We start from the raw sequence: 25,264 nt of genomic DNA, 5'->3' as shown, positions 1-25,264 counted from the left end.
CTGCCTGCAAACATTTATGAAAATAGAGTTTAGGGCCAAAGGTAACAAACACTCAATTTTCTCATCACAAGAGCAGTAAATAGAGGCCTTGTGATATTATCTAAACTTTTGGTCCGTCTGCAAGCATGTTAAATGAATATAGCTGACAAAAGAGGGTGCCAAATGGTGTACCCTTAGGAGGGCAGGAAGTTTTAAGCTGCTTCGAAGCTAATACAAAGCCTACATGACAGTATTGTGCCCTCCATCCTTTCTTTGTTTGTGTTTGTGAGGATTAGAGACATCTAAAGAGATTTTTTCTGAAGGCCAGCAATGCTTGACTTACAATTTAAGACACAAACCAAATGCTTTATTCTTAAAGCTATAGTATGCAACTCAGCATAAAAAAAACAATACCTATGTGGTGGTAATTCCTTATAACTTCATTTATGATAAGCTTTTTGCAATAAATCTATTTAAACACAATATTATATGATATGAGCTCGTTGATCATAAGTCAGATGAAATCCCCTCATGAAAGCACAGTATCAAATTAAGTATCATCAAGTTTTCATCTGGCCCAAATATGATGAGAATAGGGAATTGTAAGCCTATATGTGCAAAACTTATTTGTGTATCATCCATTTTTCCTTTGTTTGGGCAAGCGAGGAGATTACTAAACAGAATCACTGCAATATGTGCCAGTGCTTGACAGGAAGGCTGTTATGTTGTGGGCTCCAATATCTTGGCCACAAAAGCTGAGGAAGGAAAGGGAAGGACCATGCTGTGTCAGTTTGATGTCACGGTCATATTGAAGAAATAATATCAGAGAGGTGGTTTTGTAAAACCTGTTCAGTGAAATCACCTGTAAGAACAAACTGCTTTAAATACAGAGGAGCTGGATTTGTGTCATCATTAGTATACTGGGAAACAGCATATATACTGGGAAATTGCTTTTATTTATTTTTGACTATATATTACACTGTATCTACACTGCTCAGAGTGAAAAAAGAGGGATACTTTGTCAGAGATTTAGGGCAGGGAGTAAATGTGAAACTTTGTTACATCATATAAATGTTAAAGAGATGGACAGTGTTCTTCCTGTTAAAGAGCAATGTGTGCAACGCTTATTTTGTGAAACTTTGTTTCTTTGTTATATTTTTTAATTCCTGAAAGTCCCATTGTCACACACTCATGTATTCTCCATCTGTCAGCATAAAAAAAGTCTACAGTGAAAATTGTTATCACTCCAGATACCCGTGTTGCTACAGACAGGTAGGCCCACTACATAGTTCTTAAAAATGTTGTCAATCTTATGATACTATGATTAATATATGGAAGCTGAAAACAATGTTTCTTTAATCATTATAACTTTGCCAGCAATAACAATATATTGAAAAATTGCTTACATGTGTGTGCATGTACAGTGTGACAAAAGTCTGAGACCATTTTCCTATTTACTTGATGAGGAAAATATTCTCAGACTTTTGGACCCCACTTTGGACCTGTGTTGGGTGACTTTTTCTATACAGTACATCGAGTACAGATTGTTACTTTATGTACAAAGCCAGGACCTGTATTAATTACTACTGTGCTAAAGTGTTGAAGCAGAAAGACTAAATGTAAATGATGATGTTAAAACTTTACATAGAACAGACATCCTTCATATAGTCAATCACTTTGTCAATTTGTGTCCTATTGCATGTAAACAAGAATGAATTAAGCAGCTTTTAAGAAATACATGAACAAATAGTCTTACTTAAAATACAGTCAATAGCGAAGTTAGTGGAGTTCTTGCCAACACAGACCATGATTTCTACTTCGACTCTCTTTCCTCAGACATCCCATTTTCGTTGACATTAGGTGTTTGCCCAAAATACTTGAAAAGGATTAATTATATTAGATCCTGATTTTTGTTAAATGGCATACAAAGTAAGCCCTTATTAGCTCACAGAGACACCACTGAGCTGTTACCAAACATACTGCACTTTACTTTTGAGACTAATGAAAGTGCAATGACAATAGTGCAATGTGTGCTCCTAAAAGACCTTCTTATTGTTCCCTGTCTGGCTCAATTTTACTTTTTTTTCTGTAATTTTTCAACATCAATAAAGCAAACTTTGTTTCAGGGAAAAGAAATTAACTCTCCACAAACCACATCCCAAATTGGGTTGCTCTGGTTAAAATTTCTCTCCACTAATATCTAGTATGCCATTATTTCAAGGGCATACACATTTAGGACAGCTACTTACTTTGAGAGACGGCCTCTGATGTATCAGCACTTACAAAGGAGCTCACTTTCAACCAGCATGCATGCAGGCAAACACACTCAATCATAGTCACAAACGCAATTGTCTGACCAAGCCAGGGGAAAGAACCTACTTCCTATTTAATATGTTTCTATGCTTTCTGTCTCCTCATTGGCTTGGTTGTGATTAATGAGACTTCCCTACTTCACAACCACACAGGTGACTGTGGCATGACTGCATGTGTGTCTCTATTTGAATGTGTTTTTGTGATCTTCCCAGCACTGATGTTCTACAGCATTAAACAGTAGATTGAGAAAAGAATATGAAAAAAAGGATTAACTGCATTACCATTTAATATTAGGCAACTGAAATGAAGATGAAGATGAGCAGTAACCCTTGCAGATTTTTCCTACTTTACATTTTACATCTTCTGAGACCCCTCAGCTCCATGCATCCTAAAAGGTCCAGTGTAACTGAATCAGAATTGCTTTCCCCTGACATACCAAACCTCAACTGTGTAGATAATTCATAGCTTTTTCTACTCATAACTGTGTTCATTCTAATGGTATTTCTTGTTATTCGCTTTCTTGTTTATTCCTGCTCATCTCTCTCCTTTCCCTACCCCCTGTGTCTTTTTGCCCTAGGTCAGAGAAGTGGCTTTGGAATTTCACCCACCTTATTGATTGCAGGCAGGAAATGCAAGCCAGCCAAAACAAACCACATCACCAGCTACTGGCAGGAGGGAAGAAATTGTGTACCCATAATTTGCTTATAGTTTGCAAATTAAGGGCTAAATTTGCTCCTAGCTCTATTCTGCATCTGTCTCTTCCTGCATCACCCCCCACCACCCCCCTTCTTTCTCTGTTTTCAAGAAGAATTGCAAGGCAAGTAGACTATTAAATCCTTGGATATATGAGGCAGAGAGGGTGTCAAGCTCTCATGTAAATTATCAAAATATTTGCATCTGGGTTTCACTGCAAAAAGGTTCACACCACTTCTGCAACCCAATTCCAATTTCATCCGGTACATAATTGTCAATTCAACCAGGAGTATAAATTCTATCAATACCCCCCATCAATCCTCCCTCTCACATATACGCTAATATTCTTTCTCCCTCGTTTGTTTGCCTGAATGACTTGTTTCAGAGGGAAGGAGGGAGGTGATCTGTTTTCAAAATTTACTATTCTCATTGCTGCCCCCCAATATTGTTCTCTCCTTACTTAGAGATGAGATGAGCTTTGCTCTTCTGAGCTGATGGCTGAGGAGAGGAGTGGGGAGTGGGATGTCTGTGCTGCTGCTTGAATGTGTGTGTGTGTGTATGCGTACATAAACCAACACAATACAACATTATCAAAAGGGCATGTAGCATATTAATAGCCTCGCCATCAAGCTTTGTAACCGCCCCTCCTCTGGTTGTTTAAAAAAAAAGCTACATGCTTACAGATATATAGCTATAGCTCAGCTCTATTTAAAGACTATGGCAGCCTGAAAATAATATTAGTGGCCTTGTCACATTGACATTGAAACATACACACACACTCACACATATGTACACAGGGCTGGTGTTCCTCAGGTGTTAGAGCAGCGGCTTAATTGTCTCTCTAGCCAGCTGACCCCCAAAGCTATAGAGAAAGTGAGAAAGTAGTTGCAGGAGGAGAGGGTGAGCAGACAGAGATACAATGAAGTCAACTGTTTGATCCATTGGGCCTCTGTCAAATGGACACACTGGGATACAGAGAAGTCATGGAGAACTCAGTGACACGCACTGACTAGATTCCCCACCAGTGATAATGGCTGTGTAGAGATTGTTAGAGATGACGTGGCTGTAGATAAGACGGTTGTGGCATGGCACTTTCTAGGTTCGACAAAAATGTTAAGTATATTGACTGAAAAGGGAAATCCTTTCTAAAATCATCCACCTCCACAGGAAGATCAGAGTGCTGGTTCTGCTACAAAAATGCAGCACATGCCGAAGCTGAACATAATTCAGATCATGGACACTGTATATTTTTGTTGTGGGTGCTTGAATCTTGATAAGCTGATACCATAATATACTGAAGTGGTGTATGGACGAGGGAAACATTATGGTTTCAAAGTAAAGGTGATGGAACATTATATATTTACTTGAGCTGGCCAACTTTTGAAAAATAAAATAGCCAAAATTGACATTATGACTCTCTAGCCAACCTAATATTAGTCATATCGATATGTTTGATAGATTCCTTCATACAAGCTGCCACCTTCCCCCGTAATGCACCTAAAAGTACAACAAACCCCTACTTGCATATGAACACAACCAGTCAAAGTTTGCAGTGTGGGTTAACAACTTGGATAGACAAAATGATTTGATGCGGGAGAAATGCAGCTGGGACCGGGTATAGATAAGAAAATGAATGTGAATGCACAGACCATAATTCCCTTTGATTAAGTAACAACACAAACAGCAAAGTTGGCTCTTCAGAGTTCATCCATCAAGATATGGTTATGAGGTTCGTTGCGCATTACACCGAGTGTGGCTATAGATTTTAAATTTTGTTTCTGAACCTCATGGTCAGCCTAGAAGAAAAAAGATGAACCACAGTTTGGTTTGGAGGTCAATGAAAGACAACAACTTGAGAACAGGTTAACAAACCTGCAAGATCCAAATACATCAGCAGCGGGGCCTTGCAAACACGCAAAAACATTCCCACAGTGACAGGAAGAAAGTCACACACACTCAAATGCACACAGGAAGATACACAAACACTAATTCACTCACTCACACAGACACACATCAGATTAGTGGAGCCACAGGCTCTAAAGCCACAAACAGCAGGAACTTAATTGAAGCAGGCAGGAACCAAAGAATGTCCTGAGCGTGTCAAATGCTTTGCCTCGCCGCTGAGATTGTGACACACTTCTGAACCATGGGTCATCATTATCAAATAGATGCATGAGACACATGACTGCTCACAGCTGCAATGCATCGAGGGAGTCATAAAACAGGTAAAAATAAATATTCTCCACACACATGATTTAGACTGAATAAGACAGCACTGAGTGAGTGAGTGAGTGAGTGATCTGACTTGAGGTTAATTTTGGAGACAAATTTCAGACTTAACTGGAGATGCCCAATTGAGGACACAATCCATGCTTGTCTAGAAGCTGTGATATTCTGTACAATATAGATATTTATTCCTTGCATGTGGTATTATTAGTTAGTAATTCAATATGCTGCAATGAATTCTCAATTTACATTGTCCTGCTACAGTATATTAGATAATGTTATAATTCAATCCCCTCTTCTGTGGAGACTGTCCTGTAAAAAATGAGCTCATACGTCATCTGCACCAGTGGCTTATTACGACCGACAGTGACATTTTGTTCAGTTGACATGATATAAAATGTAGGTTATATTACTAACATGTTACATGTTAAGGACAGCTAACCAATGTTGACAAGCAAAAACATACATTGATATCAGCTACCAATTTAAAGCTGCTAACTTTCACCAGAATATGTGCAATGTTGTGGTTTCTTTTTAACTGCTGGGTCAGACTAAGAAATTGATGGAGTTTTGAAAAGGTGTGCGTTTAGCCAGACACATAATATGTGAGAATGGGAAAATTAAACTGAACTGTCTCATACAGTTATTTATGCTATGTAAATAATGACTAAGATTGTTTCCTTTTATACATGCCTTGCTTTATACCATAAATAAATAATGTTGTTGTTTGTGCTTCCCAATGATTGTGATTTACAGTATTTACTGCTTATGTTAGCCAGCCAGGCAAGATTCTTTCTGACATACTGAAAGTCTACACCAGCAGCAGTAATATATAATTGGACACAAGTACATGAGATTCACAGAAGCAATGCAAGTTCAACCTTTTACTTGTGAGCTGATGCATGCCTGCACGTCTCTTTGATTAGGGTGAAAAAAAGTCACTAAAGCTAGTCAGATCAATAAGAGGGTGGGAACAAAGTTGTTGAGCTGGTAACAGCTTCATTCAAAGACACTGAATAACAAATAAATGGAAGGTTTTGGTGTAGAAGCCAGGTTTTAAACTAACTAGAATCATTCAGACTGTCAGAAAGTGATGAATTAGATCTTTCAGTGAACTAAATTCTTTGATTAATTTCCTACTCAAACATGATGCACAAGGAACCATATGCTGCCGTGCCTTATCAAGAAAACCTCAACTGCAACCACACACACCAGACAACAGTGCCAATATACCTGTGTAAACTTATTAAATATAACAATTAAATATCTGTGCCCTCTTAGGGTTGGCCTTCACAAGCTCATTATTGCTCAAAATTAACAACAATATGCTGCCCTTTGATTGCTGCAGCCAACACAGCATAAACAAAGTCTGCACAACTGGTGTGACAAAATGAATTGTGCTGTGTATTTATGAGGTGACTGCATACAATCACACTGTTCTAAACATTTTTTTTTGTTCTGCAGGCTGCTTCAGTGCAACAGCCACAGATCTACAAACAATATGACTGGAGAGAATGTTTACTGTGATATTGTGTCATGTTTTTAAATCAAGAATATACTGTTGACACTAGTTTTTGCAAGGTCCAACTATCATTAATGTGTCTTCTGATTGGCTAATTGACTAAACCAACCAACTAATTGACAATATCTCAACTGGATTTTCTACCAACTCTTTATAATGCAGACAATCAAAAAACAAACCCATAGGTAGCCAAACATTTCACTGTGGAAGTTCATTTTGACATTGATAATAACATGGTTCCCACTTTCCCATCAGCAGGGAATATCACAATCACAGAAAACACAGAATGACCAAAATAATTTTACCAAGTATCCCAAAATGACACTGCTTAACCATTTGATTGCAAGTAATAATTCAGTACAGCCATGGAAAACCTGCAGTACACCTTTTTTTTTAACTAAGTCATAGCTACACCAAATTGATTTAAAATTAAAGTGCAGTTAAACCACATGGGCAGTTTATTTCAGGTTGCAAAGTAATCAGTGAATAATACAAGTATGGCTTTCATTCATTAAATATACTCCAATGAATAAGAACCAGATTACTTATTAGAAAGAATATAATGTTGTCTAGTTTCATTCACAATTCATCAGCTTACACAGAAGTAAATCAGAAGATATTGATTGCCACACCATAAGCAAGCAGCAGATTTATTAAATCATCATAAAGTAATTATGGTTACTTTTCATAGACGTATAGGTACTGAAGTGATTGCAGCAGAGGCAGCAGCACAGTGACATTAACTCTCATCATTTGGCAGCAAGTGAGCCTTCACTAGGGGTAGGGACAATTTTAGGTCGTTAGAAAAGTGTCAGGTACATGTCCATACCAGCACTACCTAAAAATTACACCACTGATTGCAGCCAGTGCCAGTGGGGTAAGTGAAGCAAATGGAGGGTGGTGGGGAGTAGTGAAGAATGTGTGGCACAGTGCACCTTTTTCAGCTTTTCACAAGGCACTCTTTTCCCCACAGAATTTCTAAATGCACAAAAACAGAGTAAATGTTTCAGTTAATGCACCAGTTTCTCCTTTCTGAAGTGGAAAACTCAAGAATAGCAGAAATTATTCACATCAAGCAGCTCTTTGGCATGTTGTCACTTAACAATACAGATTTCTTTGGTTGTTGTTCTGTACCAGAGGCTGCTGACGTTCAGGTTCTGACCACCAAATATTCCAGTGGCTCACAGAAGCAACACAGTGTCTACATTTGTCCCACACAGGTTTGTGTGGATTAAAGCAACAATGATTGATTTAGTCTGCTCCAAGACCAGTGGCTAGCTCTATCTGAGGTTTTAGAATGAGAGTAAATGAAAAGATCACAAATGAATAATTCAAATCACTTCAATACCCAATGACAAGAAGACACAAGGCAACAAAAATAATATCTCTATATAAAGTCAACCATTGGTGGACTACAGGTAGAGTCCTTAAATATAATATGACCAATACCCTGCTCTCTAGATGTAATTCTGAACTGATTTATGCGTCATCGGGTAGTTGACAACAGAATTAAGAAACTGAGAGGCATAATACCAAACTGAGCAGAACCCTTAAGGTCACAAACCACAATCGGGGGCATATAGCTGAAATTAAATCATATTTCAGTATGTATAATAAACAAACAAGAAAAAATCTTGCTGTTATAGCACATGTTTGGACAATTTTCACATATATAAAATTAAAATGTTATTGAGGTGACAAGGTCTTTACTTGAAGAGGCAAGGGCAGTCAGCGGCCTTGATGGTGCAAAGACACTCAGGGACCCTCTGGTATGCCCAAGTTCCCAAACCTATTACCCTGCCTCATGCAGCTTCATCATTTCATAGGTGAAGAACACCTAAACAGGTCAAGAGTCTTCTGCACACTCAGTATTCAAAGGTGAAAACTGGTGAGTTATTACATAAAGACGTTATGTTTACAGGATTGCTTCTATTGCTATCTTCTCAGAATATCCTATTACATTGCAATCATTCTTCATATGGAGGACAAAGGCACAACTGTAGCTTCACAATTAAGAGAAAAGATTAAGGGGAGAAGTTAGATGAACACAGAAGTATGTGTCCTCCTGATTATTTTTACTCTCTTATGTAACATTTTGGCTTTTGGTAAAATTGAGATGAGTGGGAAGGCATACATGGGACTGTTGTATCCAGCCAATAATCCATCTTCACAAAGCTGCGTATTACTCATCTTAAATTTATCTTCAACAACTCCAGCCATGCATACAATAATCTATTATATAATCTTTTATCTTCACCTTAACCTGCAAACATTTCACTTCTTACATTCATAAATTATAACAGCTCACTGTGTGGTAAGTCCCTGCATGGCGTTTTGTGCTGTAGTGGAATAGTGTGTGTGTGTGTGTGTGTGTGTGTGTGTGTGTGTGTGTGTGTGTGTGTGTATGTGTGTGCTAGTGTGTAGGGGGGACTTGCTTGCACAATCTTGCCTAGAGCACAAACATTACCAGGACCACAACATGGAAGGTGGTACAGGTAGTGCCGTTTTGTGGCTGTGTCTGGCATGGTTTTCTCTTGCTCCAGTTTTTAGCAGTTCAGGCTCTGACAGCCTACTGCGGGGTAGGACAAGACACTTTCCCCAAAATACTACTGTGTATTAGTTCTGTTGAAATAGATACTGTGTCATATTCTTTGTATTGTGATACTATGTTGCTGTATTACTGTCGGTTTTAAACTTGGGTATATGTTTTTAATGTTACTGTCCATGTTTTATGATTTTTTTTTTTACCAATGGAGTGCTGGATGTTTTAATGATAACATATTGAGTATGATTTGCTTATTTGCCTGCCTGTCTTGGTCTGCAGGAAATGGAACTGTACAAGGTGTATTAGTGTTTCTCTTTGCTATTTTGTTTTAACTCATACTCTGATTCAGATAAAAACCTACTTGCTTGATTTCCCTTGTGCAATCTGGAGACAGAGGCTGGTTGCAAGACTTGTAGATTGTCACAATTGTTACTTTTTCCAAGTCAAGATCACTATATAGATACACAGTTGATCTGCAAATAGCGTAGAATCAACCATGATACAATCAAGTTGGAAAAAGTCTTGTTTATGCCCACCAATAAGTCTTTGACAATGAAATGAGTAAATAGTGAGTACACTACTCCAGTAAGCATCAAATCCAATTAACCCAAATCATGTGTTTTTCAACCTTCTCTGAAGCATACAGCCCAGTTACACAAGACTATCATTCTTCTGTGCTAGAGCATTTGTTATATTTATTTAGCTGTTCTGTCACTGCATCCCTTAAATTAAAGTGTGGGTTAGTTTTCAACATAAGGTTCCTACTTTTGTATTTTCTCACATAGTGAATGATGTGTTTTTCCTGTTTCTCAACACCATGCTGAAGGACAGGGAATTAAAACTAGTTGTATACGTTCAATAATTTTTACATTTTTTTATTTTTATTTTTGAAAACTCTACATACTGTATATATCAACTCATAATCTCATGGATTTTAATTCAGTGGGTGGTTTATATGGACTCTTCTTGTGAAACATAATTGAGAGCTTGATATATTGAGTTAGATAAGACTGTGAGAAAAACATATTGTGGAGTAAGGAGCTAGTAGACTCAGATAATAAGAGGTATTATGTTACAGTACACAAAGGAGGAGACACTGAAGCCAAAAAGGCAATATATCATTGAGAATGGCAAGATGATGAACAAAGATTTTAATATCCTTTGAAGCAGTTCAGCCCTGACATCTTTGCCTTAATAAACATAATGCATTTGGATTCAAGCAGCTCATGTCATACTGTCACCATTTGTGTAACTTGTCAAGTTGACAATATGACAAGTTCTTGTTGAAAAGTATAATATGATGAGATAAATTCATATGAATACGACCATTGACACCCCCAAAGAGAACATGTAGAATAATGGAAGAATGATTTCAGTCTACATTAAGTGATGGAGAATGCTAAATTTAAAAACACCCTGTGGCAACAGCTCATTGCCTTTGAAACATTAACCTCTTTCTTTGAGAGGAACAGAGACATGATCAGTCCTCAATCAGATACACACTTTTTCAGTGGCTGTCATAAAATCTAAAAAGCAAAGATTATCTTGCAGTTGCATAGCCAACCTTAATCCACAATACGAAAGGACACAAGACTGTGCAACCACATGCATGCCTGCACACAACCACCACGGTTTCACACACATAATTCCACTCTTCTTAAGTTTGATGCATATTGATGTGCATGTGCGTGTGCGTGAAATAGGTTTTAGCAGGTGTGGGGGACTTTCTCATCTCAGTGGTCCTCTAAAGCCTGAGGCTGGATACTCTTTTCAGCACTTCAAAAAAAGAAAAAACTAAGTAGTCCATCATTAAGAATTTCATGGATTTTCCTCGGTTACCAGAGGATATGGTCATATTTAATAGTCCAAAAGAACAAATTATGCATCATCACTTTTTTTAAATAACTGTGTAATAAATTTGATTTGGATACATTACGTTGGATGAAACAATGAGATAGTTCAGACTCAGGACTCCAACTTAAAAACATATACTTTATCTTCCACCGTATGACCAATGTATGAAACAGAAATTCATCAAACTTATAAAAAAAACATTTCTCTGATTCATCCTGAACATGTTGCCGAGACAGTTGCTTAGACTGTGCTGGACTGTTAGTACTGATTAAGATTTCTCTTTCTTTGTCGTCTGCTCTGTGGCTTCAGGCTCAAACTCACTGTGTTATGACACCATCCACACAATCTACACAAACACACATTCTGAATTAGCACAAACCATATGGCAGGTTACTGGCCTGCATAATTGGCTTAAACAAGAAGTGGAGTGGAGTGTCTATGTGTGAGTTAAAGTGTATGACTGTGTACGTTGGCGGCCTTTACTCTCAGTCATAACAACATTGTTGATAATCATGCAGCAAATGAGCCTGCTGTCACTGCTGTGGCCCCTTGACAGAACTGCTGCAGCCCCAGAGCACCGTGCACACAAACATACACATACAACACAGACCACATGCACCACACAAACTCCTCCGATTACAAGAAGTTTTACTGTAATATATGCTACATACTATCAGTATTATTGCGGCATTGTTAAAATGTGATACATTTTCAAAAAGTAGGGTAATGAAACAGAAATCATTTTACCAAGTTTTATAATGGAAACAACAAAAAATTTGCCGCACTAAACACTAAAATAGTAACATTGCTTCTGTCTCACAGATGAGATACTGAGTTTGCCTGCTGCACGACCACTCTGTAAACAAGGAAATGGCAAAATGCATTTTTTTTCTCTGTGCTGTGTTGTCTTTCAGAGAACACCTGTCATCTGCCCAGCATGGTGCTGTTTAACAAGAAACACCAAGGCTACACTGCACTCGGGGATGACAGAGGGAGCTGCAGCCCCAAAATAAGTTTTAAAAAAACACTATCACTGGTTGAAGCGTCTCACACGGAAGCTCCGACACTGACGGGAGCACCAAGCCAGGCATGAGTTGCAACGGTTATGTTTCATAAAATTTGCACAGCAGCTAGCATCTGTGTGTGCTCTATAACGACATGTAAGTTGCAGTTGTTTTGCAGACTTTTTTTAGAGGGCTTACCCGTGTATATAAAAAAATAAAAATAAAAAATGCATCAAGGAGACTGTTGCTAGTTGATGCTATACTGTACCTAACACACGTTAAATTAACCACAGTAATTGACCAGTTACAGTGATAATTAAAAATCAAATGTTAATACTAATCGTCTCGCAATTTCACCGTGAGTTTGTGTCAAACTAGTAACTGCTTAATCTCTGGGTTCACCTAATTTACCATCTTCTGTAAGTACTGCCTGTCACTCTCTCCCATGCACAAGCCACCTCTAACACATTTCACAATTTATAGCCTTAATAGAAGATCTTTTCCACAATGAAATGTCTAAAAATGACTAGATCTGTGTCATATATTTTTTTGAGTTTTGTACTTACATTATCCCAAATATTTCTAGCAATGCTTAAATGAGAGTTGAACCCAAGTAAGTTTATTTTTATTTGGTCGCCTGTCAGTGACATCATATCCCCTATCCCTATGCACATGTATCAGTGTTGTGCTTCCCCTGAATGTTTGTCAAATAAAAAGTACAACACTGCAGTTTTCATTTTCAACTATATATTTTAAAGATTTTAGTCATCAGACATCTGGATCTTAAGTTATCAGAGAAAACAGCCAGCAAATGGCATGGAGCTCAGGTCCCATCCACTCATGGATGTCCATGCATCTACTCTGAGATGACCTGTGTCCACCGAAGAGTGTCGACGAATCACTGATTTCTAAAGTGAAACCATTTTATTTGTTGTTTTTTTTAATCCCCTGGTCCATTTGTTATGGAGAGGAAGACCATTCTGCTGATTAGCTGCCAATACAAAACAGTAAAGAGTGACAGAGAGAAGGGGAATGAAATGCAGTCCCAGCTGGTACTTGCCTGGTTGGTGAATTAGCACCTATGTGGTATGGGCCCTAACCACTCAACTATTGGATCAGCCCTAAGATTTGATCTCCTGGTCCATTTTTTATGTAGAGGAGGACTTCTTTGTGTATATTTCAGCTGCCTGTAAAAACATCCTAAACATCTGGTCCATAAATTATTAAAGAAACCACAGTGAGAAGTCTCAGTTTCAAGCTATACCAAGACATACTTTGTCCGCTGTACAGTGCCAGTGAATCACAGATTTTTAAAGTGACACTGCTTTTTTTCTGTGTTTCTACCGGTTTTAGTCCCCTGGTCCGTTTGATATGGAGAGGAAGAGGCCCCTGCAGATAATTTGGCTGCTGGCAAAGAACTCCCAAACATCTGGTTCCTAAGTTAGCAGTTAGTTTGTTAGATTAGCTCCCAACCCTTCCTTGATGACCTGTGTCTGCCATACAGCATTGGTGAAACACTTTAAATGTGAAACAGCTTTAAGTGCTTTGAAGAGTTATAATCACTAGGTCTGTTTATTTTGAAGAGGTGGAGAACTCTGTAGATAATTCACCTCCTGAAAGGCAGTTTACAGCAGTTGTGGTGAAGACGACAACTCCCATGATCCCATGCTATTTCATGACATCACCAACGCCATATTTTGTTCTTGTTTTGATTGAGAGACCCCTAGCGGCAGAGGTTACATACTGTGCATTTAATGGTATGATTTGAGTGCTCCTGAGAGGTGAACATTCTGAAGTCTAGAACTTTCTACTGGGTGTGGGGGAGCAAGACTTCAATATTTCAAATATACTCACTACAGACGGAAAAGCAGAAAGATATGATATGATGTTGACCTGAGTAGCACCATGTTTATTCTCAAATCTATTTCCTTTTTGATCTAAAATGTCTTTTGCAGTTAACAGAAAGTTCATGCAGATGGGAACAGTACATTCATGGCAGTCAAAGTAATGTTGCTTGGACTATATATGGACATATTGGGTTCATATTACACCAGTTGGAGATGCAAGAGAACTGGGAGGCTGGAGGAGGAGAGGGTGAAAGGAAGAAATGAATAGAGAATGGTAGCGAAATTAAGCTCTTCAGTGTGCCAGTTTCCTCTTACAAGCCAAAAATGGCCCATTATGTTTAATATTTTGAGTCTCAGTGGAGGAGGAAAAGAGCAGAGATGCCGAGTGGGCCGAATGGAAGAGTCAACAGTGGCTAACAGTATCGTCAACATAATACCCTACCATCTGCTTCCTGTAAAAGCCCAAGCTAAATTTTTCTTGTGTTGTACACATGGTAGTCCAGTGGCAAAGAGCAGAGAGACACTGAGTGGGCAACATGAACACTGTAGAGTACATTCACATAAAACTATGCCAACTGTTATGCCAACTGCCTAGTCCAAACACAAAAAAGCCATTCTAAAAATGTCAGGCAGAATCTGTTATGTGTTCCTCTGTATTTGGGAAGACAGCAGAGCAGTGGAGAGTCAAATGACACCTCTGTGTTAAGAAGATGACCCATAATCAGGAAAAATCTCTGGGTTTCACACACAGGGCTGCAGAGGTAGAGTGTAGGCTGACAGGGCCAACAAATGTGAATCAGCATGAAAAGTGTTGGTAAGTGATTTTGAGCAAGCAACCAGCAGTGTCTTTTGTGGATGGCAGTTAAATCTGCTATCTGTATTATCTGTGTTGTTTTAAAAAAAAGTGGACATGTAGTCACTAATATCACGCCACTAACGACTATTTTTCTATCAATCAACTATTTCATCGATTAGCCAGTTAATCTTAATTAATTTTCCTCTAAAATCTACATGACACACTGTCAATAAACATAGAATAAGCCCAGATTCAGGCCTAAACATTTTCTCAAAAACGTATTCGGTGTAAATTCTAAGGAAGCAGCAGATGGCTTTATGGCTTTAGAAGAGTATCTATCAACTACAAGGAGAGAAGATATTAAAAAGCTCTCCCTACAAATGAATAGACTTCCAGATGAAATAACATTCAAATTTCTGTGACTGATCGCATTGTTAGGGTTAGGGTTAACAAGACTTTAAGTGAAGGGATTTGAACTGTGATCTTAGCCATATCCTTATTGAACCAGATCATACTATTACTGGTTCGTTGTCATTATTAAAGAATTGGGGGGGTTTTTTATGATTTTTTTTTTTTTTTTTTTTTTTTTTTTTTTTTTAAGAATAAAGGGGAATTGGCCATTTAAAATTAGAGAAAGGGGTAAACACACAAAGTTATTATGGTTTTGTGCAAGTGGATAGTATTTAGCATACCTATAGTATGTACTTACAGTTATTAGATTTATACTAAATGGATTGAGTGGGCCAAAAACTTTAATGTTGAAATAAGGCAGAGACTAGAATTTCTCCGTAGCAAACGTATCGAATTTCTATAGATTCAAGTGAACAAGTAAGTGTGGTGGAATCAGTTTCATGATTAAGTAATGTGATAAACCCTGATTGGCAGTATCATGGAAAGCAGGAAACCATGAATGGCTTCATGTCCCAGACCTGAAATTATTAATCGTATTAATTATCCTGTAGGTCTTTGCCAGAACTACAGGATGGGTGAGATGGGCTCAATTTTTTAAACAATTATTTTAACAAACCCAACTATATCACTCACTAGCAACTGATACGATATGAAAGCTACAGTCATTCAACAGAAAATGGGCACACACTGACTGAGATAAACAATCTGGTATACTTCAGTTTCAAGACTCTTCATCTTTTATGGAGAACTAGTTTTACTGAGCCACAGAAATGTTGAGGCTGGGTGTCAAAGGAGTATTGTAAACTGAGACGCACACTTTTCTTGCCCACCACAGCTACCTCTTACATCATCTAGCCAGCAGTGATGTGTCTTTGTTGTTAAGTGAAATGCACTGATTGATACACAGTTTGAGGCATGCTTTGAGTTATAAAGTAATATGAGTGCCAAATGCAGGACTACAAAGAAGGCCAGCGACTGATCTAGTTCCTGTTAAGCCGCCGGTGGTAAATTAGAGTCTTATCAGTAGTACTCTTCAGCTACTGTAGTTTAGCAGCCTACTGGATCTCTGTTTGACTTGGCTTCTCACTAGTTTGGTGCCTTTTATAGGATATAAGATTATTTGATGCAGGCGGAGGTGGGCCAATTTTTTTTTTTTTTTTTTTAAGAAGCAGCTAATTTTCCTTTCATTTTATTTTGGGAAAGGACTGATTTCTCATTCATCAATTAAATAGTATTGCTGCAAGTAGATTCACATAGCATTGTGCTCACTTTAAACAAATTTTGCAGTACATTTGATAACCATTTTACAGCCTGGCTCTTTCAGAGGTTCTCTTTTATAACATTAACTTTAATTATTTACATTTGAACAAGGGAAGCTTTCACCTCAGACACTAGAAAAGATTGAAGGTGAGAAAGAGAGGGAAAAAAGGGACAAAGAGTAAGATGTTAGATGTGAAATTATACTTTCACTCATTTATTCTATGAAATAAGATAAAGTCTGACCTTATAGGTTTTATGCACTCAGTCCGCTTGGTCCAAATCTAGAAAAGGTTTTCTTTTCAACGGGAAAATAATCTTTATATTATGCATATTTTGTATATTATTTCTATCCATTCATCAACAGTTGGTACCTATGATGTTAGCCACTTCCCTGTGACAGCTTTGTTACTTACTGCCAGAAGTATCTGTAACAGTTTCTTATAATTGACTCCAAACGCATTATCAAAATGTTTATGAATTTCCTGCCAGTAAGAAAATAATATGCAAATGTTTGGCGTCCCACAGTCTCCAACATCTGCCACCACTTCCCTGATGTCAATTTGTAAGGGCGTAATAAAAAAAACATTTTTTCCAATATTCTTCCAAAATAATTCTCCACATGTAGTTGAACTACCTGACTTCCATTGTGCTTGACATTTTCTTCTCCAGCCCTCTTCTGAAATATCAAAAATTCCTTTCTTAACCCTCCTCTTTTATATAGTGTATTCTCAGACTTGGACTGCAGAATGCCATGATACATTCTGGAAATAATCTTATTACACGTTGTTTATCTGCACACTGACAAGAATATTTTCATGATTTCAGTCTCTTCTGTTTCTAAAGCTACAACCAGGTTTTGGATTTAACAATATTGAACTTGAAGGTATCTATAGAAATCATTGCATTCCTGACCATGTTTTTTTCTGTAAGCATTCAAAGCTCTGGAATACCCCCTTGTGAACAAATGTATAATAATTAGGAAGACCTTTTGTGATCCATTTTCAAAATCTATCATCAGCACACCACCAGAACCAAGGGTTATCTTTGTTTACCATCTTATTTTGTAATTCAGTATCTGCTGTCATTGATGCTATTGGCACCCCTTCTGTCATTGCATTTTTAAGTTTATTTCCATCTTGTAGCGTAGCACAGATGTACATCTGTAAGCTGGTGAGGCCCATGCCATCTTAATTATGATGTTTTATACCTGATCCTGAAGACCTTTTCTTTGCCATAAATACCTGAACTTCAACCCATTCCTTCACAGGAAGAGTCTGAAAAAGATAAAGCATTCCTGGCAGAGTGTTCATTTTCATACACTCTACTCTGGACTCAATTTCATGTTTGCATTCAATGGACCATAGTGAAGGTCAAATAATGTAATAGTTTTTTTTTTTTATTTATTTATTTTTTATATTATATATATTATATATATATATATATATATATATATATATATATATATATATATATATATATATATATAAATCTTTAGACAAGTTGATACCCAGGTACTGTATTGATGGACATTTTCCTCCATTTGGTTGGGTGGGTCGTAAATAAATGTGATTACCTGAGTTTTCTGAATATGAACATTATAACCTGTGAGTGCCCCATATTTTTCTGAAGGCTCATCTGTAATAGGAGTCACTGTGTTAGGTATATCAATATATCAACAGCAAATACATCAATATTTATTTATTTATTTATTTTTTTTTTTAAACCAATAACATGTTTATCCCCTTAATATCAGCATTTTGTCAAATACACTGGCTTAACTGTTCTATAAAAGGAGTGGTAAGGCATTGCAGGATGAAATAATTCAAATCACCATAAATGTTTAACCTTGCGGAAGGTTTACTATGTAGTTCTTTAAAATGTTTCAAAAACAGACTCACAAAAGCAAAAATGTAATAACTCTATACAATAACTGTATAGGAAAGACCATCTGACTGAGTCAAATGCCTTCTCAGTGTCTGAACTCATACTGGCTGTCTCCATTTCCTGTTGTGAGACACATCTAATAATGTGCAGTGTTTTAATATTATCTCATGTTTGATTTTGTCAGATGAAATCCCTCTGACCTAAATGGGTGAGCTGTGCTAGAATAATTTATTTTCTTCTGTACAGTGTGAATGTGAACACTTTATAGTCCACATTTAATAAACTAATGGGACAATAATTACTATAATCTAGTTTGTCTTTCCAGTCCTTTAGTATGTCAGAAATGATTGCATCCCTCCAAGAGGACAGAATAAGTGTTGACCGATTTTTAAAATCCTTGTGATATCAACATGTGCAATAAACACATCACAAAAGACTAACTGAAACATAATGAATTAGAAAAAATAATAATAATTACACAGGGTTTTCACAATGCACAGCATCTGAGCCAAATGAATAAAAAAAAAAAAAAAACTATAATGTTCCCTAACACATTTTGGTGTCCACACACACACACACACACACACACACACACACACACACACACACACACACACACACACGACAGTGGTCAACAACTAGGGTCATAGTAGTGTTAGTGTAGTTATAACCCTTTAAGTGTCCTTTATCACACCACCTGTTCCAACATGCTTTAATGTAGAAAGACCAAATTTTCATCTGCTCCCATCCACCGTAGTGTTACTGTGGTTTACACAAGCATAGCACTGTAGTGTTAAGCGAATAGTGAATTTATATGAACAAGCCAAAAAGAAAAGCTTTCTGTATGACTAATTTGTGTAAACCTATAGCTACAGGCTGAGACAGCAGCTGCCCCCTCTCAAGCAGCAAAGAGAGGATGATGGAGGAGATGACCGATGTCTGTTCTTCATTCAATTTCACTCAGTGTTTCCATGTCAGAAATATTATTAGTTTATTGACATTTTACATTCATTTCCAGAGAGATATTGAGTTTATATACAGTGACTTTGCTCCTGTACACATTATTGCTGCTCTGTAAAACTAATTTTGTTTATATGAAACCTGTTGTAAATTTTATTATTTTTAAAAAAACAATAAGAGCCTATATGAGTATCAATACAAAACTGGATAAGATAAATATAATACGTAGCTCCATCTGATGCACTATACCACCACTGCAACCTTAACAAACGCTCTAGAAACTTAGGGAAAACCCTGCATTCACACTCAACATACAAATTCTATCTTCAATGTCAATAGTATTTGAATTGACATTGCAGACTTTTCGTCATGCAGGCTAAACCGAAAATTTCCTTTTCCATGGCACTCAATTAAAGGGTTTCAGTAATGTTGGACCCAAATGTTCCTGCATCGATTTATACCACTCAGAAGTGAAACCACCTGTGCCTGGGGACTTAATTACTTATAGTTTCCCAATTGCATAGCATATGTCCTCTTTTGTTCATTAGAAATAAGGTAGATTCAATAAGGCTAAAAAAGACTGAATCTGAAAATTATTATTTATTGTTGGGAATAAAGTATAAAGTAATGTATAATACATTTTGGAACTGTGTTAGATTCTTAATCACTCCTGGGTCAGGATTTATTATCTTTTATATCCTTGTTGTTTGTGTAATCTGTAAGACAGAAGTTTCAATGACTTTCCACCAATTTCACAGTAAGCCGTTTTGTAAATAACTGTACAATTTATTGTGTATTTAGTGTATTTCTTTCCAATGTTTGATTTAGCCTCCCTCCCCTTTAGCCTCCCCTTGAGTAGTGTCTAGGTGGTCTGAAACTGCTTTAATTCACCCTCCAGATTCTGAAGCCCTTGCTTTCCAAGTTTCCTATCATGAGCAGTGATAGTTATACTTTTTACCATCATTACAACTTTACAGCTCGCCATGTCATTCAAATCAAAGTATGTTTGAATTCCGTCCTTTTTTATATACACATACATATATACACAAAACATACATACATACATACATACATACATACATACAGGACTATGATCTGACCTCACACACTGTCCTATGAGAGTCTTTCTTGAAACAGAAAAATAATCCATCCTAGAATAAACTAGATGAGGTGAGGAGTAGTGAGTGTAATCCTGACTAGATGGATGAGAGCAACTGATTTTTTATTTCTCTTCTTGAAAGACTTTGTGTCTTCAGTTTGGATGAGGTAGTCTGCACAGTTAAGTGTTGATATGCTAGACTAACTCAGTTAAATATTTTTAAATTATTTAATTTAATTTGTAAATTAATCATACTTCCAGTAGTCCAGTAAACGTTGCTTGTTTTCGCCTACAAAACCTAAACTCATTTTATAATCAAAACTAGTTTTCCTTTGAAAAATATCTTATAATTTTCTTGAACACCAAATTATAAATGAAAGGGAAACAGTTCCAATAATTGCCTATTATATTTAGATAGCTGTCATCTATGAATCATAATCATGCACATCAGTGAGATCTTGGCTCAGTGTAGCACACTTTTATCCGTCTTACAGGGTTGATTGACTGCTTTGGGTTACACGTGTAAAACTGCCAAGATTACCCCTGGTCTGCAATCATCTCACAGTCTACCATAGGCATGATGAGGGCAAATGATCATTCTTGCTTCTTGTTCACACCTCCTTGCAAAACAGGAAAGCAAACTTAGCCAAGAGCATGCATATGGGTTTCTCCTGTAAACGACTGACAGAAAGAAGACAGCTAACTAAAACCAAATGCCTAATAAACAAAAATGTTCAGCAAATGAAACCTGGTGGCAAGGCTAAATAGACTGAAGCCAAAAAATATAACTGAAATGTCAACTGATATCTCCCTAAAAAGCATAAAATGCATTTTCAAATGTTACCATACTTTAATTTATATTAATCCTGTTATTAATATATAAAATATGTACTTTACATCAAGAAATATTAAACTCACTGTTGTTGTTTCTATAAATTGTATGTGCTATTGTTACTGCTAGTGTAATTGTATCCAGACTGAACTTCATATTGAAATAAAATTACACTTTAGAATATTATATATCATTGAGAAGAGCAAAAATTATGACAGAGGTTTGGAGGTCATACTCTACCATGCCTATATGTTAGTGAACAGTGTTCACTACAGTGAACAGTGTTCATCCTTGTCAGACTGATATTAAACCAAAATAAGGAGCAAACCTCCAAAGTCAGGTTAAATGCTGCAGACTAAGCTATTCACACTGAGGGGAAAATGCAGATTTTTAGAGGTGAATGATTTCAAAAAGAGGCATCTGTAATCCACCACCTCAGCAGTTTGCAACCTCCTCTGTAGCTCACCTACATTCTTACCTACCACACTATCTGTGCTTATCAGTGTTGCCACATGTAAGTTCACAGAACATGATTTTTTTTTTTTTTTTTTTTTTTATCTTTTTAACAGGGACAATGGCCCAATGGCAGCACACCCCTGCTCCCACACCAAACAGACACACCCATGTACACCCCCCCCAGGACTTTGCTGCAGGACGCCTCTAACATGACTGTGACATTTCTAATCTACAATTCCATTTTATCCAGTTATATTCCTTCTCTCCCTACTACAATTGTCTTTTGCAGCACAGACAGTACTGAATGATCATAGTAACATTAAAGGAATATCACAGTAATACTACAGGCAGCAGTGTGTCTCTATGATCGTCTCACTCTGCCGCAACTAAATGTTGCTACTTGTCACTTTGTCAGTGAAGGTGACACTACTCTATAGAGTATCTAGGCTACAATATTGTATAGAGTTGAGTATTCATATTATATAGTTTAAAGAATATCCAAGACAAAACTAACAGAAATGCAGGACAGAGAAAAGGGCACAGATAAAAATCTGTCTGCTACTTCAGCACCATGGACAGCAGCACAGATTTATCAATACACAACACAGTTAGGCTACTGATATTTCAGAGCTGACAGAATTTTGCAACTGTGAACCAAAGCTGCATGATGCACTGAGTGCAAGTGTGTCTGCCTTTGCCACAAAGTGAGCAATTAAATAGCATTTTGGCCATGCAATACAATAAGGTTGTCTTTGGAATGGGGGGAAAACAAGAGTGGTTTACTCAGAGACAAAGAAGAGAGAAGAGGAGAGAGGGAGAATGACAAAGAGACAGATATGGAGAAAGGAAGAGCAGATGGGGGGGACAAAGCTAAATGGATCCAACACATCCACACTGATTTTGACAAATAGCACAGTGGCAGAGAGAGTTGACTGTGATACACACTCACACACACTGTCAGACACTTACAGTCTCAGACATGGAACTGGAGGCATCAATAACTGGGTGTCACAGAACCAAAAATGGTTTAAATCCAAACTTAAAATTCAGCCAGAATAGCAAAGCAAATTCAAGTAGCGAATAATTAAGAGCAGTCTGAGTCACAAACACACACACTAACACATACACCACCAATCTCTTTCACCCCTTCACCCCAGGCTTGCAGACATAAGGGAAGCGTGCCTGTCACAGCACACTAAGCCAACAGCCAGAAGCGACAGTCAGAGTGAGTGGTCTGGCAGCGCATCAGAAACTTATTGATCTATCTAGAAGTCAAGTTGTAGTAAGAAAAGTACAAGACTTGACTAGTTAACATCACATTACTGCAAAGCTCATGGCGCTACTGTCCTCTTTTATCACTTGTGACACATGGAGCCAATTCACAAAAATGTAGAGTTCTTCAGACATTTGTACTTTGTTGAAAGCAGTGATAACACTTCAGTCTCCAGCGCTTATTCTTTTACCCCAAAATAAAATATGCATCGAAATGTAAGCTTAGCACAGGCAGTTGTGCAAATCAGGCTAAATATCATGCAATCCTAACACAAAATGTGCAAGAATGGGTTGTAAATAGAAGATATAAAATATGGATATATGCAAAAACATTTTTCAAATCAAAACAATACAGATGCAGATGACCACCTCTCTTAACACTCAAACAGGATTAATTAAAAAGAATATATATGACAGATAGATAATTAATATGACACTTCTTGAAATTTAGCTCAGGTGCCTCCCATTTCTCTTGATCATCTTTGAGATCTTTCTACACCTTGCCTGAAGTCCACCTGTGGTAAGTTCAACTGATTTGGAAAGGCACACAGCTGTCTATAAAGGGTCTTAGAGGAAGTGTCTCTTATCTCCACACAGAATCTCTCGAGTTTAGCTAGAGTGACCCTCAGGTTCTTGGTCACCTCATTTACCAAGGCCCTTGTCCCCCAATGGCTCAGTTTGGCCAGGACAGTTATGACAGCTCCAGGAAGAGTCTTGGTTGTTCCAACTTCTTCCATTAAGTATGATGGGGGCCACTGTGTTGTTGGGAATCTTCAATGCAGCAGATTTTTTTTTGGCTCCCTCTCTCTGAATTCAACAGGGAGTTATGGTTTGGTGTTTACTCTGATATGCATTGTCAGCTGTGAGACTATATATAGACAGGTGTGTGCCTTTTCAAATTATGTCCAATCAATTGAATAATCAAGGTGTAGAAACATCTCAACAATGATCAAGAGAAAGTGGAGGCATAGCAAGGGGTCTGAAAAGATTTTTCTTGCCATAAGGCAAGATGTAACAAATGGAAAAATGTGAAGGAGCCTGAATGGTCATACAGACAGCCATAGAGGCAACAAGAGATTTAGAGTTGTTTGTCTTACCTGGTTTCTGAAGAGTGTAGTTGTGTCCAGTTTGAGGTCCTTCAGTACAGACTCCTCGCATAGTTAGGGTCAAATGTCCAACACTCATGGCTTTTTGTCACTCGTTTGGTTTTCACTGAGCCTACAGTCCAGTAACTGTGCCGCTATCTTACTAAGAAACGTTAGCAACCACTGTCAGCATCCACAAAAACATGAAAGCTGGCACCGTTAGCAACAGGAGAAAACTTAATCCACTAACTTTGAAGCACGCTCCTAAATTTCCATGTGGTTTCATTGACGTGAAGACAAAAGTATGTGGCTTCTCTTCAAAGTTGTTCTCAATGTTACCTTCTTCTTCCTATTTGGGTGGGCTTGGGTTGTTCAGCTTGGCTCATGACTCCGCTGGTAACTAGCTGTTGGTCCGGACCTCTTTACGGAATAATGATGAGGCGTTTAAGTAACTTTCCAGCAGCAAACACAATTCCCGGCCTTTCAACACTTGTATGCCGCTATCCTAATCTTATCTAGACCATTTTTTTTACTGACTACCTGTGGCATGTAGTTTCTCTGTGGCTGCAACCGCATGCGGTACCTTCTCACTCACAGACATACGAGTAAAATCGACTTCCTATAACACCTATACATCACACACGAAAGGTTACTCGCAAGGCTCTGGCCCTTTAAGGGAAATGCTGGGCCGGTAACATCAAAGTCCTGACTTCAAACGGTTCCTAAAGTTATCAATCAAGAGCAGGTGCCACAACAGGTGTGCTTCAACTTGGCAAAGTTGCCTCAAATTGCATCGCCACACTAATTACGCAAATGACTGGCGCGATACATTTGCAGTGAAAGCTGCATGTTGAAGAAAAAGGTTTAAATTAGGCTCTGGGGTTGTGAGGGGGTTTCCACAGATCAATCTTAATGGGGACTTTCTGTTCAGTAAAAAGTAGTGCCAATGAAAACAATGCACGCCGATGTTGATTGCAACGATGATGGTTTTTCTGGAAAGTGATGCTCATTTAAAATGCAGCGACACATCCATTCATCTCTGATATAATATTGATCTCAGTCTGTCAAACTTCACCTCCATGAAGCACCGAGAAGTCCCAAAAGACAATAATACAACACCCGAGACATACAGTAGAGACCTATACCCAAATACATTGCCAGTGGCATACTTTTTTTTCATCTTCTTTTGGGAGTTGAATTTATGGTTCACCAAACACTGAGATTCC

At 37.7% G+C, this 25,264-nt stretch overlaps 1 protein-coding gene across 5 annotated transcripts in view; it reads right to left on the bottom strand.

Moving 5' to 3' along the window:
• Window positions 1–25,264, bottom strand: part of grid2 (glutamate receptor, ionotropic, delta 2) — a 509,848-nt gene extending 484,584 nt beyond the window's left edge. For 2 of the 5 annotated variants that reach the window (XM_071483175.1, XM_071483170.1), the window contains exon 1: window positions 24,051–25,262. Coding sequence is in view for 4 of the 5 variants with exons in the window: in XM_071483170.1 (XP_071339271.1) it covers window positions 24,051–24,138 (88 nt within the window). In the remaining variant the exon portion in view is untranslated. Of the gene's footprint in view, window positions 1–24,050 lie in introns of all 5 variants that reach the window. The other 3 variants (XM_071483176.1, XM_071483174.1, XM_071483173.1) reach the window with 3 other exon arrangements.

Source organism: Trachinotus anak, unplaced genomic scaffold, assembly GCF_046630095.1.
Source record: "Trachinotus anak isolate AG129_WGS33_773 ecotype Australia unplaced genomic scaffold, CSIRO_AGI_Tana_v1 ptg000008l, whole genome shotgun sequence".
In the NCBI taxonomy this organism is placed as follows: domain Eukaryota; kingdom Metazoa; phylum Chordata; class Actinopteri; order Carangiformes; family Carangidae; genus Trachinotus; species Trachinotus anak.
This window is presented reverse-complemented; position numbering and strand designations above follow the sequence as displayed.